The 14,806-nt window shown below is 45.4% G+C and overlaps 1 protein-coding gene across 1 annotated transcript in view; it reads left to right on the plus strand.

Annotated features, from left to right (window-relative positions):
• The first annotated feature begins 618 nt into the window (after positions 1-618).
• Positions 619-14,806, plus strand: part of IL1RAPL2 (interleukin 1 receptor accessory protein like 2) — a 545,193-nt gene continuing 531,005 nt past the window's right edge. Inside the window, exon 1 of the mRNA XM_056859577.1 lies at positions 619-700. Within this exon, the coding sequence (XP_056715555.1) occupies positions 619-700 (82 nt within the window). The remainder of the gene's footprint in view (positions 701-14,806) is intronic.

Below are 14,806 nucleotides of genomic sequence, written 5' to 3' on the forward strand. Positions count from 1 at the left end.
GTATCCTCTGGAGAAGAATTTATCTTGATATGTTTCCAGCAGCAACGGCTACCTTTAATAAATTAAAGATTTTTCTCAGTTTTGTGGTTTCCCATTTGTTTTCTGTTTTGTTTCCACAGCTCCCCAGGGGTTACCTTTAAAGATCAAAATGAAAATAAGTTTCTTGGGGGAGCACATCTTTTGCAATTCAGCCCTGAAGTTCAGTTTAAAAACTCATCCCAGCATTTTGTATCAACTGAAACTGGGATTAGACTTCAGTCAGAACAGACATCCTCTGTTTCTTAATGTTGCAGATACATCCAATTAACGCTTAATTTCAGATGCACAGTTAATGTGTTCACAATGCAAGATGCAAAATACAAAGCACAGTGCATCACTTTGTGGGACTCCTCTTTTTTTTGAGGGTGTGTGTCTGAAATCACCAGGTGTTTTATATTGAGTCTTGCTTTGTTGTTTTGCCCCTCTAGAATCATAAACCCAGACGTTACTACCTTAAGCCACTGAACTCAATAAAGATGCTTTGTGGAAATGTTCAGACATCATGGTTGTTACCAAGAAAACCTGGATTTGGACTTAGTTGTGCTGTGTTTGCCTTCCAGCTGACAAAGGGAGTCGGAGATGAAGCCCCACATCTTCTTAGTCCTCGTGAGCTGCACTGTATTCAGCACCGATGTGAAGCTGGTGTCAAAGAGAAATTCAGGTAAGTTTCAGAAATATGTTCTTCAGTCTTTTGTTTAAGCCCTTCTGCCCCTCTGGCGCTGACACTGAAGTGAAATGGTCATGACAATATTGCAGTGCTGAGATTTCACATGGCTCAATGCTAATGCAAAATTTAATGTCCGGTTTTCCACAACTTGTTTTCATATTGAAGAAGGGCCTGCTGTTCGGGTCCCTGTTAAGTCTTTCACACAGAGACCCTTTTACTTAGCTTTGTTAATTTGGAAGCACTTCCTTAAAAAAAAAATAGCATCTTTAAGTGGGTGTAAGAAAAACTGGTTCATGTCCAAGAGAACATGGGAAGTTCCTCAATGAATGCTGAAAATGCACTGTAGACTTCAAGACTATGTCTCTTGTGACTATTAAGGTGTTTGATGAGGACGCTTCTGACAAGGGATTTGTGACGGTTGGGCATGGTGGATCCATATGGAGTTTATGCCGATCCCTGTGAGTTGATTCCGGTCAAATGAAATAGCAGAATCTGCGCAGGCAATATGCCAAATATGGTAGAAAAAACTTGTTGCTCTTCTGTGAAGTATTTCCTGTTTCTCTTCTTGAATTTGGTGCCTCCACTGTTGGGGAAACTGCCTTCTGGACATAGCATGGTATTACCTTCCTTACTTGCAGCACAGGCATACTTCGTTTTATTGTGCGTTGTTTTATTGCTCTTTGCAGATATTGTGTTTTCGAGCAAGTCTATCGGTGCCATTTTCCCAACAGCATGCGCTCACTTTGTTCCTCTGTGTCACATTTTGGTAGTTCTCGCAATAGTTCAAACTTTAAAAATAATAATTAAAAAACATTTTTTAGACATAATGCTATTGCACACATAATAGACTACAGTATAGTGTAAGCATATCTTTTATATGCACCGGGAAACTAAGAAAATTAGTGTAACTTGCTTTATTGTGATATTTGCTTTATTGCGGTGGGCTGGAACCGAACTCACGATATCTTCGAGGTCTGCTAGTATAGTCAAAGTGCGGTTACTGGCATGCCCCAGACCTTCCAGCCCCAATGCATTTGAGATGACCACATCTTTTAAACCTATCTGACCAGGCTGCCACAGCTAGGTTGCTGACATAATCTTAACTCTTTAAGACGTGCGCCTTTGCTACAGTTCCTTTTCAAATAATTGATCTGCCCGTTGCAAGTACACCAGAGCAAATAATGTTTTTCTCCCCCGTTGCCTTTGACTTTCTCCAATGTGGGTTGAAAGAAATAACACTTCGTATATATTTTCAACAGTCGTTCGAGGCTGGCATGCTGTTGTTTTTTCTGTACTGGAAAAGTTTTAACTTTCATATGCTCGGTGGGTGACATCTTGGATCCATTAATCGTTGTTTTTAACAATGATTGCTAGTTGCTTTGAGCCCGGCCTTGCTGGGAAGAGAGCGGGATATAAATTGAATGAATGAATAAATAAATAAATAAAATACACTTCCTAGGAACCTTTAAAAAAAAACGTGGCTACCTGAAGCAAAGCTATTGATGTTTCTTTCAATAATGTCATGTGTTAAATGGATTTTCTATGTTTCTCTGGTTTTAAGGCTGGTGCCTGAAGCATAACTAATGGCTGTCTCTTTTTTGGGAAATGATCGTGCGCATGGAGACCTGTCTTCAAATTGATCGCTGGCACACATGGGGAGGATTAGCTTTCCTGTGCCATGTTGAGGCTTGTCTTGAAGAGAGGAGAACACTCTAAAGGGTTTGAGGAGTATGATTTTGTGCTGCAAGCTAAGAAGTTGGAATTGATCTCCCCCCCCAGTCTAGGAATAAGTCTTTACCGGCCTTAATTTATCTAGCCACTTTAGATTTCGATCTGAAGCTGTTTGCTAGCAAGATGCCCGCCAGAACTTAGGAATGCTTGAAATTTGCAACATAGCCCAGCTTGCCACTTAGAACTTGGGTTTTTCAAACATGCCAGTAGGGGAGAAGGTCAAAAGAAATTATTGGTCTGATGGCTGTTAATGTCACAAGGTCCTCTACTGGTGCACTGAGAGAACCCTTTCTATACTGCTATTGATAAGGCATTGAGGAAAGCAAAGCCCCCCCCCCAAATCTAGGCTATTTATTTCCCCCATCAGCTTTCCATTGATAGTTCTTTTGCTAAATGATCAGACAAATTTTATAATTGTCTGGGGTTTCTGATCAGGTGCAAAAATCTGGTTTAAATACTTGGCACAGTGGTAAGGTGGTGGCTATGAGCATCTGCCATGCTGTCACGGTTGGGTGGGGCAGACATGTCTTCCAGAGCTTCCTTGTGGGGTCCTCAATAGGCCTCAGACTAGAGAGGATAAAAGAGTACCTTAGGTCTTCCTCCTCTCTTTCTGCTTACCTCCCCTGTAGCCAGTTAGCTGGCAGGAGGGCTAGCATGTCCACCCAGGCCTGAGTCCCTGGCTCTTATGAGGGAGACTCCCTGATGTACGCCTCCCCCTTTAGTTGTTTTGCTGAGGATTGCTTCACTCTTCTGGGCTGATTGGCAGGAGCCATTGCCGACTGGGTGTGACTGGGATGGTCCAGCCTCACTAGGGTTGCCAACCACCAGGTTGAAAGAAGCTCAGAGAAAGGGAGTGGGCGGAGCTAAGGAACTCTTTGTTCTGAAGAAAGGAATTGATTCTGATTTTGGTAACCTGTGTGTTTAGTAGCTGTGTTTGACTCTGGGAACCTGAGGGTTCAGGTTTGCCTAAGCTGGTGTAAAACAAATCCTGTGGAGTGACAGGAAGAGACTGGGAGGAAAGGAATCCTTTCTCAGCTCACTGGAAGGGAACAGGCTCTCGGAAGGAGATATTCCAAATACAGGGTGTTGTTTAGGGATTACTGCCACAAAATTGGGGTATATCTATAGCAGGGGTGGGGAACCTTTTTCCTGCCAAGGGCCATTTGCACATTTATGACATCATTCAGGGGCCATACCAGGTGTAGATCTCCCGGTGGTGGGGGGGAAGAGGCTAGGGTTGCCAGGTCTCCAGCCACCACCTGGAGGTTGGCAACCCCAGGGGAGGCCACACAGAGAAGGCCTGCAGGGTGCCCCAACTCCCCCCTCCCAGGCGGAAGGGCAGCCAGCAGTGCGCCCGAGCAAACGAGGTGCCCACAGTTGATCGACAAGGGAGGAAGGAAAACAGAGAAAGAGGAAAAGGGAGGAAGGGAGAGAAAGGGAGAAAGAAATGAAGAGAGAGGGAGAAAGAAAGAAAAGGATGAAGGGAGACAAAGAAAAGGACGGAGGGAGACAAAGAAAGAGACAGAAAGAAAAAGAGGAAGAAAAGAGAGAAAAGCCTCCCCCCCACCACCCCTGCTGGCCTCGCGCGACTGGCCCCTGCCCACACACACACCCGGCGGCGCACAGAGCCCCGCGCGACTGGGCCCCAGTCTCCATGCCCTTTCCTCCCCAGAGTCCACAAAAGGCCCCCCCCGAAGCCCAATTGGCTCCTGCATGCATGCTCTGCCGCCGGGAGCTGCCAGCCTCTTTCCCTCTCCCTCTCACTGCTCAACAGCCGACAGTTGGTGAGAGGAGGTCCAAAGGGCGCCACAGCATCACTGTAAGCACCCTCTGGGAGGGCCGCCCTGCGCCCCGCCTCTGCAGCAGGGCCCCGGAGCTCCCGAGGGCCACAAAAAATGTCCTCGGGGGCCGCATACGGTCCCCGGGCCTGAGGTTCCCCACCCCTGATCTATAGTGAGAACTGGAAGGGAGATTTGAGGAGAAATCTCCATACTTCTGTGTCTCTCTGGGGAAGAGAGATTGTATGGTCTCCAACTTCCCTAATAGCTAGGCAGCAGAGTCTGAATAGAAACATCTATAAGAAGTTCTGGGAACTGAACTGAATTTGTAAACTGAAAGGGATTGGTGAACTTAAGTTAAGAATTGTAATTCTGTACCATCTATGCCTTCTCTGAAGTGAAACTTATAAAACAGCTCTAGTTCTATGCTTGTCCTTAATACAGTTTTCCCTCCAAAACCATCCATTGTACAGTGTTTAATAATCTCTGTTTCTTTTTTGTTAACTTGAAAAAAGCTTCTGTGTCTCATTTCTACTGAGGTAAAGGGGACTAAGGAGAAAAATTAAAACTCCAAACAAACATTTTGACAAGCAGTCTCTCTCCCTCAGGACGCACACGAGGGGCCGGGATAATACCATAAAGAGTCCACTGCTGGAAAACCAAACCCACTGGAATCTTGTTGCTTTGTGAATCTGGAGCCAAATGTACCAAATATCTGCTAAACCACGTGCTGGCAAAAACGTTGAAGATGTTGTACAACCATGATATTATTGGCAGCATCCAACTAGCTACCGCCAATAAATGAATGACTTCACCGGAACATGGCAGGGTGCTTTGCTAGCGTTCTGTCCTGAGAAAGATGTTGATTCTAAAAGCGACCTTTGTTGACGAATGTTAAAAGTGGGGAACAGTGTAGCCTTTCTCGGGTGCCTACGTGATTTTTGCAAGCAGCTCTAGACAAGTACCCGTTGTTTCCCCAAGATATTAAGGAAAATGAAGTTGTATATGTTTCCTCCCAAGCACTACTCACCATCAGAGTTCAGAGGAGTTCATGTTGCTAAGGAAGATAAGGCAGCTATTTCAGTTCTGATCTTTATAGCTTGAGTGGTTTGTACATTGGCTAACGGTGTGATGGTTTGAATTGCTGGCAAGGCTGCGGTAGATTAAGTGGATTAACTTCCTGCTGGTTACTTAGTGTTATCCTGTTTAGGTTGTTCTAAAGGATTTTTAAAAAATGTATTTCATGTTTTAAAATGTGTGCAGAGTAGGGCAGGTTCCATGTTTTCATGGGCCCTGGGCAATAGGTATAACAGGGGCCCCTTCCCTCTATGGTATAGCCCCTTCCCCCTAGCCATTCTCCATTCGATTTGAACCCTCCCCTCTGGGAATCTCGGAGAAAACCCTATGGAAACTAGAGAGTTTTGCCAAAGATCGCTAGTGCGTTCACATCGCTTCTGGGTAAACCCGGAAGTGACGTGGGCGTGTTGTGCGGGGTGCGCGCACACCGTGCACTACAGCCACTGCCCCAGAAAGCTCCCGCCGGTGGAGCTACGGGGCCTGGCAAGCCTATCTCCAGCCGGTAGAGATCAGTTCACCTGGAGAAAATGGCCGCTTTGGCCATTGGACTCTATGGCATTGAATCCCTCCCCTCCCCAAACCCTGCCCTCCTCAGGCTCCACCCCAAAAACCTCCCGCCAGTGGCAAAGAGGGACCTGGCAACCCTACACAGACTGCTAATTGCCCCCCAGCTTCTCCCCCCCCCAATATTTTAGCCATGGCTGAGTTTTCGTTGCTACTTGACAAAGGAGAACATGACTGGGGGAGTTGGACAGCTGTACACACATACACCTGCTGTAGAAGGACACACACACCCCTTTCCGAACTGCAACCTCCCTCTACCCTATAGACTGATGATTGCCCACCCAGCCTGCCTCCCTCCCCTCTCTCCCACAAGCCAAGTAGACCTGATGGCAAACTCAGCAAGGACCTGGCAGTTTTAAGATTGCGACCAGCACGCTGCTGTGTTATGTTCTCCTGCCAGAGGTTTAGAGATCCAGCATTTATTTTGTCTCATTTTAGTTTAATTTGAATTGGAGAGACTGGTTTATTTCTAGCAGTCCCAGGTAATTAATTGCATTGCAAGTAAATTCCCTGTACTCCAGCTGGACGACTTATCTTTGTTGCCGTTGTAAACCATGAGCCCGTGCCAGAGCCGAGAAAGAAAATGGAGGAGGAACTCCGACCAGCTTTCTCCAACAAAGTCCACAATGGTAAACTCGTGGCCTCCATGACATTGCTCTGGCCATTTTAAAATCCCATGAGGCCCTGATTCGGTGCAGGTTTGCAACATGGAGCTCTTCCCCCCCTGCTCCTTTTGAAGTGCCAAAAGGGTCCCTTTTGTGCCTGTTTTGGCACTCAAAAAGGCACAGAACGAGGGGGAAAGAGCTCAGCTCCGCGAGTTGCAGCATTTAAAAACCACTCTACAAAGGACAGGGTGAATTCATGGCGGCCAGGGTTGCCAGCTCCAAGTTGGGAAATACGTGGAGATTTTGGGGGTGGAGCTTGAGGAGGGCAGGGTTTGGGAAGGGGAGGGACTTTAATTGGGTATGAAGCAATATAGTCTACCTTCCAAAGCAGCTATTTTCTCCAGGTGTACTGTTCTCCATCGCCTGGAGATCAGTTGTAATCTCAGGAGATCTTCTGCCGTCTCCTGGAGGTTTGCAACCCTAGTTTGGGCTCTCAGAAAGTACTCCCCCCGCCCAATATTTTAGTGCAGGAGTATCTGCCCCCTGCCTCATGCCAGAGAGAAGAGTTGCTTGCTACTCCTGCATCACCTGCACTGGACTTCAAGGGAGCGGGGAGGTGAGGCCCTTACTTCCGCTCTCCTCTTCTTCTACACATGGGCCCACGGCAAGTCTTTGGGCCTTGGCAGATAATTGACTTTGCTGCCCTTTGACGACAGCTGTAGCGCGGAGCCTCTACTGGCCTAACCGTATAAAATTAAGGTGCATTCAGAAGATGCCCAGCTAAACTGTGGAGTAAGGCTGCTGGATATGGAAGGTAGCAAGGGAGGGCTTTGACTTCAAGTGGCTGACTTGCAGGCTCACATGTGGGATTATGACCCAAATCACTTTGGTGTATTTATCCGTATTTAGGGTTCCTAACTGCCTGGTTATAGCAGGCAATCTACCACCCTTTGGTTCTGTCGCCCGCCAACTCTCAGCTAGTCGGCGGGCGGTGGAAGCAGGCCAGGGGAAGAGAGGGGGAGCGATCGGTGTCATCTACACGATAATGTCACTTACGGTTTAAGCGGAAGTGCCGGTGTGAGGCTTTTCCTGCCCGTTCCTGTTCCTGTCTCCGCTGTATCTCTGGCCACCCCAGTGGTGTGGACCTCCTCTACCACTCTGCCTGGCATCCCCACGGTTTTTCAGGGAGCTTTTCCCCACCACCAAGTAAGAGAGAAAGCCCGCACTGCTGCCTAACAGCTGAGCGGTGGTAGGGCGAGGGGTTGGGAAATGGGCTACACGGAGAGACAAGAACAGGAGGGGGCATGTCATTGTGTAGATGACGCCCATCGGTGCCCCCCAACCCCACCTCCCTAAACATCCTGCTGGTTGCGAGGAGGGACCTGGCACCCCTATCCATGCTACCTATTCACTTCAAATGCAGCACTGGTGTAAACCTTATGTGACTATCCCCAGAAGTAAAGGAGAATCCTTTCGCCCTATGAAGGAAGACTTAATCAGTATTTATAGAAATATAATATATGCAAAGGTCACAGTTTGCTGCTTAACAGGGTTTCCTATGTACAATACAATACAATTACCTTTATTGGCATATGTGGGTTTCTATGTGCCTGTCTATTTGGCAGGCAAATACTGAGTGTTTGCAATAGGACCCAAATCGTCCAATGAATGGGTTGAACTGTTAGCAATTTACCCCTCATGAAAAAAATTGAACCAAATGTATCAAAGACAAGGGAAATCGGGCTTTTTCACATGGCAGCAAACCTGTGGCTTCATGCCTTTTAAAGTCTGTGCTATAAATGTTGTGTGATGTTATTTTAAAATGTATACCAGCTGTAACACATTAAAGCTTGTCTGGGATTTAACAGTGGGAGAAAGGAAACCCTTCCTTTTTAAGGTTACAAAGTGTTTTTGATTTCACCCCCGGGGCTGGTAAAATTCTTAAAAGCCATTCTGGGTTCCTGGATAAAGAATTAAAAATGTTTATTGGAATTTAACCATACTTTCTGGAGGTCCTGGGTAAAAATCTCAGGAGACAATAAAGTAGAGCGAGTAAAGTTTGAGCTCTTGTGGATTTCTGATTAAATGCGGATCTTGGCTTTTATATCCTTGTAGAAAGTAAACACCGCTTCCTCACTCATCCTGTCTCACTGCTAACACAGTTTAACCTTGGTGGGGTTTGGAGCCTCCAGGTATGCTTGTTCTTCAAATACAAAAAAACCTCTTATTCCATGAGATCCTACCTTAGGTCTGTAAACTCTCTGCAAAGGTTCGACAAATGTCACCTGAGCTATCTAGGCTGTGGTTGAGTTGCCAGCTGGAACTGAACTGGTGACCTTTGGATCTCAAAACACAGGCCTTTACTGTTAGAGACGTAAGGTTAGGTTGTTGCACTTTAACCAACAAGGACCCTCTTGGATCTTTTTTGTAATGCTGCAAAGTAGTAACTTGAACCTGCCACTCCCCTCGACACAGGCACCAGTGTGTGCGATTACCATATTATAGGTGCATATGACTATTATCATATTGTCTGAGTTAATCATTGATATTGCATCGGTGCTGTTAGGTACTAAAAATATTAGGGCCATTTCTACATTACAAAGGGGTACAACCGCCATTTGTAATGTGAACCACTAAAATACAAGCAAAAGTTATAATCTGTGAGCTGGAAAATCCTGATTTTAAATACACCAGCGTGGTGTAGTGGAGAACCGGGTTTGATTCCCCACTCCTCCACAAGAGCCACGGTCGCTAATCTGGTGAACTGGGTTTGTTTACACACTCCTACACATGAAGCCAGCTGGGTGACCTTAGGCAAGTCACAGAACTCTTTCTCTCAGCCCCACCTACCTCACAGGGTGTCTTGTTGTGGGGAGGGGAAGGTAAGGTGATTGTAAGCCGGTTTGAGTCTCCCTTAAGTGGTAGAGAAAGTCGGCATATAAAAACCAACTCTTCTTCATCTTCATCATCTACTGACCTGGTGGCCTAAGGATGAGAGATGAGCATCTTACTTTTTATTACAAAAGCTCGTTTTAATTTTTTTTAATTGCTTGCAGCCTTGGGGGCCTTAAACTGGGTGGAAAGGCAGCATACAAATGTTTTTAAAAAGGATAAATTATATAGACAGATTCGGGGAGAAATGTTCGGTTAAAATATTTGTGTCCTTCCTCTTGGGGGAAAAATTCAATCAAATAAGAATATGAATTAAAAATGTTGAACGCAATTTTTAAAACCGTACATTAAAACAACAACAACAACCTACAGTAACGTGGCAGGGAAGGGGAGATATCACTGCTGAAACAACTGCACTGGGTACCAGTTTCTTTCTAGGCATGGTTTATAGTTCTGGTATCTGAGTGTGGTCATGTCTGAACCTGCTTGGTCATTAAGATCTTCGTCTTACAGTCCTCCTCCTGTGTGTCTTCACTGTGGAGATGAGCTGGATGGATTCCAAAAATCAAGGCTTTCTTCATCCATCGATGCGCCACCTTTTCTTCAAGGGTAGCTTTCAGGGTCTTCACAGCAACCCTGTGGTGTAGGTTCGGTTAAGGGTGGTTGGCCCAAGATCACTGGGACACTTCTATGGCTCAGTGGGGATTTGAACTTTGGCCTCCCTGGTGTTAGTCCAACACTCCGACCTCTATACTGCACTGGCTTTCTGTGATTGTACACATGAACACATGAAGCTGCCTTATATTGAATCAGACCCTAGGTCCATCGAAGTCAGTATTGTCTACTCAGACCGCCAGTGGCTCTCCAGGGTCTCAGGTAGAGAGAGGTCTTTCACATCACCTACTTGCCTAATCCCTTGGAGAGGCCGGCAGATTGAACATGGAACCTTCTGCATTCCAAGCAGATGTTCTACCACTGAGCCACAGCCCCTCCCTGGTACCTTACCTCTTTAATGTGTAAGGCGCTTTGGGTCCCTTGGAGGAGAAAAGTGGCATATATATTAAGTTACCTGTTGTATGTCTCTGCTGCTCTGTTTGACTTTGGTTTGGCAAAAACTGGGTTTGACTTTTGTGAAGTGCTCTGGAACTGTCTATATCTAGGAAGCCTCCCTGGTACTGGCTGTTTTGAGAAACCTTTGCCTGGCATCGCCACTAGGAGGAACTTGAGTGACCTAAGGCCTGCTGTGCAATGAAGCATTACTTTCCACAGATCCTTTGATCTTGAAATAAGCTCTGTGGTCCAATTTCGCAGGCCAGAAGGGGAAAAAAAAGCCGATTAAGACAATTTGTGTGTATTCTTCAAGGGAACTCCAGAAACTAGATCTGGATTGAACGTGGAAAACCAACCACTGTGTTAGGAGTGTCGCATCCCCAGCCAAACCGACATCAATAATGGTATGCAAATCGAAGCCCATAAATGGGAATTCCCCCTCAAGAGTGGAATTACTCAGTTTTGTTGGAGAAAAAAACTGAAGGTTTTATGTAGGTCAACAGAACTCTTATTAACAATGACTTGGCAACCCATTAGCCACAGTCTTATGCTCTTCCTTTAGGGCTTGAGTGATTAAATCTGCTCATTCCTATTCTGCTTGCTCTCTTTTTTCTCCCCTGTGGATGTTTTGGCCCAACTATTAAACGCCCCTCTGGATTTAGCTGTCGTCGAGGCTGCTTACAGCCAGTGGCTTGGATTCGAAGCAGCGCAAGCTGAATCTTGCGAAAGGAAGGGAATTCTTTCCTCCTTTGTAGCCTTCTCCGTTTCCTGGAAATTCTGCTCCTGTGGACCAGTGGAACCCAGGTACAGCGTGAGGGGCAAACTGGGATTCTGTAGCAGGAGGAGGCGAAAACCTCCCTCCTTTTCTGTGTAAGTGGAAATTCCATTCCGTTGGAAGAACTGGTGTAGCGCTGCCAGAATGGCACCTGAGAGCCAAGCCAGAGTTTTGTAATGGATAGGTATGAAGACCAGGGTTCAAGTCTCTATTTAACTATTAAGCTTTCCTTTCAAGGAGATGCAGTGTAGCGTTGAGCAGTTTTGGTGTGCAAAGTAGTGGACTCTGATCTGGAGAGCTGGGTTTGATTCCCCACTCCTCCACATGAGCAGCGGAGGCTAATCTGGTGAACCGGGTTGGTTTCCCTACTCTTACACATGAAGCCAGCTGGGTGACTTTGGGCTAGTCACAGCTTTCTTACAGTTCTTTCAGCCCCACCTACCTCACAGGGTGTGTGTTGTGGGGAGGTGAAAGGAAGGTGATTGTAAGTTGGTTTGATTCTTAAGTGGTAGAGAAAGTTGGCATATAAAAAACCAACTCTTCTTCTTCTAATGTGGAGGAAGGCAGGTGTACTGAGGCTCAGGTATGGCTCAGTCCTTAGCCACCATGCTGTGAGTTGGGAAGTCCCTAATTTGAACGTCACCTCTGGCAAACCCTTACTAGTGTCCTTAGGCCAGCCACAATCTCCTATCTACAACATGAGTATAGTGAGAACAACCCCACCAGGCTGCCTGAAGACTATAACAACATAATGCAAGCAAAGAACTCTGAATATCTGGAAGTGCTATGCAGCTGCCTTTATTTCTGGTCTGTTGTTTCCAGTAGTTTCTGACCTGAACAAAGCATGCTGCATGCAAATTTGGCTAGGAAGATATTATTGAACATGCATGCAAAAAGCAGTTTTTTTGGGTAATAGTTAACATTTCAGTACCTGTATACTCAGTAGCAGGTTTGGTAAATTATTCTAGTGTGGTTTCCCCCCACTGGGGTTGAGTAGATGTTCAGTGGGAACACAGATGTTTAGAACTCCTGGGAAAATCTGATAACCAAGCTATAGCTGGCATAGTTCATCAAGACTAAAGCATCAACTAAAATTATCTTGCACAACAAAAGAAAACAGCAGTTTTCAGCTGGAGAAGAACTAAACCATCAGTTCATAACGAGGCAGTTCATAACGAGGCAGCCTAAAAGTTTTAAAATCCCAAGAGGTGCCTTTGCTTGGCTCCTAAAAGTGAACAGGGAAAGGAGTGAGGCAAGCACCCTTGAGGGAGGTGCTGTGGCTCAGTGGCAGGACATCTGCTTTGAGTGCAGAAGGTCCAGATTCAGTCCCCAGCATCTCCAGTTATAAGGATCAGGCAGCAGGTGATGTGAAAGACCCCGGAGAAGTGCTGTCAGTGATGACACCGACCTGCACAGACCAATGATCTGAGTTGGTATATGGCAAAGGCATGTGTTTAGGTAGGTCCATCATTTTCAGCCCAACCACCATATTTCAGGTGGTAGGGATATATGGAGCAGTATATTTGAGGAAGAATGCATGCAACAGGCAATACCTTAAGGATGGGATCCAGATCATTTAGGTGGTCAAAATGACCACTTCGAATTGGGCCTGAAAATAATCTCGGCACCATGGAAGTTGGTGTTATATGCTTCAGGCATCATGGGTTGCATTCTGAATCCACTGAGGCTACTCTTCAGTGGCAGCCCTACATAGAGCATATTACAGTAGTCTAATCTTGAATAAACCCTTTTGCACCAATCAGTGTTGACTGTTCTCCATCCTTCTGCTGTGTGATGTGATCCTCTAGTATGTAGCAAGACCTCATGCCTTATCTACCAACTTTCCATGCTGCTGTTGTTTCTGATACTATAGACCATCAGATCTATGCAACTGCAAACCTTCCTTTTTTATCCTTCTACCAAATATACACACTTTTATTTTCTTTTTCTTTTTTAAAAAAGTCAATCATGTTGGCTATAGTTTGTGCAAATTGGCTTTGTTCTGGATCAAGGTAACTTAGACTGGACAGTAAATTTTTGGTTACGATTCTAGTCACGAAGCTTAATAACCCTCTAAATTAGTCACCATTAAATAGAATCATGGCTTAGTTTGCTTTCTTCTTGCATCATCCCAGACCAGATTGATGATGTTTTTAAGAGCACATCCTTAAGGGGCTATTAGTTCATGCAAAAATAAAATTCCCTCTTCTAGGTCTAAAAATATTTCCTAACAACCTAAACAAAATTTAAGTAGTTGAAAATTACCTTTTAGAGCTCCCTGTTGGAAGGCACAGCACGAGGACTAAATTATCCCCATAATTACACCAGTAATAATGCACAACATTCACACACACAATAAGACCCTTAAAGAGACCTGACTTTTACAAGTATATTATACCTTAGTGCTCCTTTGGCAAGAATGGTCTGACAACTGGAATCAGATACTCTTATATTGCACAAAACGTAAAATATCTTCAAGTAAATATTTGTCTATTTTTAAAACAATGAACAACCTAGATCCCCCCCCCCCTTATAGACAGATTTTGATATCCTCTAGGGATTAACGTCACTATAATGGGCTACTTTGCATAAATTGCAAAAAATATGTATGCTGTGTGGCTGTGGAGATGATTTTTGTAGTACCATTTCTGGAAGGAGGCATTACTTTTCTGAAATTCTGCAGTTTTTGAACAAACAATTGCTTATGTTTGCGAACGACCTTGAATTCTAGAGGCGCTACGGAGTTTTGCCTTGTCTTGTTCTGCTCAGGTTGTGAGCCCTGTAAAGGATGGGCTCTTCAGGACCTGGGAGAGCTCTCAGGGAAGGTAGATGTTGACCCTAACAATGCTCAACGTTCCAGTAAATAAACTGAGCTTTAAGATCCCCATGAAGGACTTGATGACTGCCAGAGCCATACCCTTCAAGCTGTAGAGGATTGTAAGGAGGTGGGCCTCTGGACTCGAACAATGCATTTGTACCGTGACCTTTTGTTTGTGCTTCTCCAAGAGTCAAACCATTACGTGTAGCAGCTGGACAGATTTTGACTTTTTAAAAGTTCTATGTGTCCTGTGTTCTGGAGTCTGGTAATTCACATGAACACATGAAGTAGCCTTGCACTGAACCAGGTCCATCAAAGTTAGTATTGTCTACTCAGGCTGGCAGTTGCTCTCCATGGTCTCAAGCAGAGGTCCTTCACATCATCTACTGATCGATCTTTTAACTGGAGATGCCAGGGATTGAACCTAGGACCTTTTCATGCACGCCAAGCAGATGCCCTAGCATGGAGCCATGCCTTCCCTTTTCATCACCATACCCCAAATCCAGCAACTTGAGTGCTTGAGCCCTCCTATACAGATGATAGTCCTGTTAGTTGCAGTTAGTGGGCTGGATCAGTCACCAGTTTAATTTGCCAGTAAGGCCACTACTGGGTCACAACATAGCACTAATGCAATCTATGATGGATATAGAAGCATTCTGACATTGGAAGTTCAGAGAGCCTGCCCTGTGCCAATAAGCACTGAGGCTTTACTGAGCAAGTGCTGAAGTTTTCTGTACCCCACTGACATGCTGGACCAGATGTTGGTGGCAGATTGCACAGCACTTGAGGCAGTGGGAAGCACACAGAGAC

This window comes from Euleptes europaea, chromosome 13 (genome assembly GCF_029931775.1).
Source record: "Euleptes europaea isolate rEulEur1 chromosome 13, rEulEur1.hap1, whole genome shotgun sequence".
Classification (NCBI taxonomy): Eukaryota; Metazoa; Chordata; class Lepidosauria; order Squamata; family Sphaerodactylidae; genus Euleptes; species Euleptes europaea.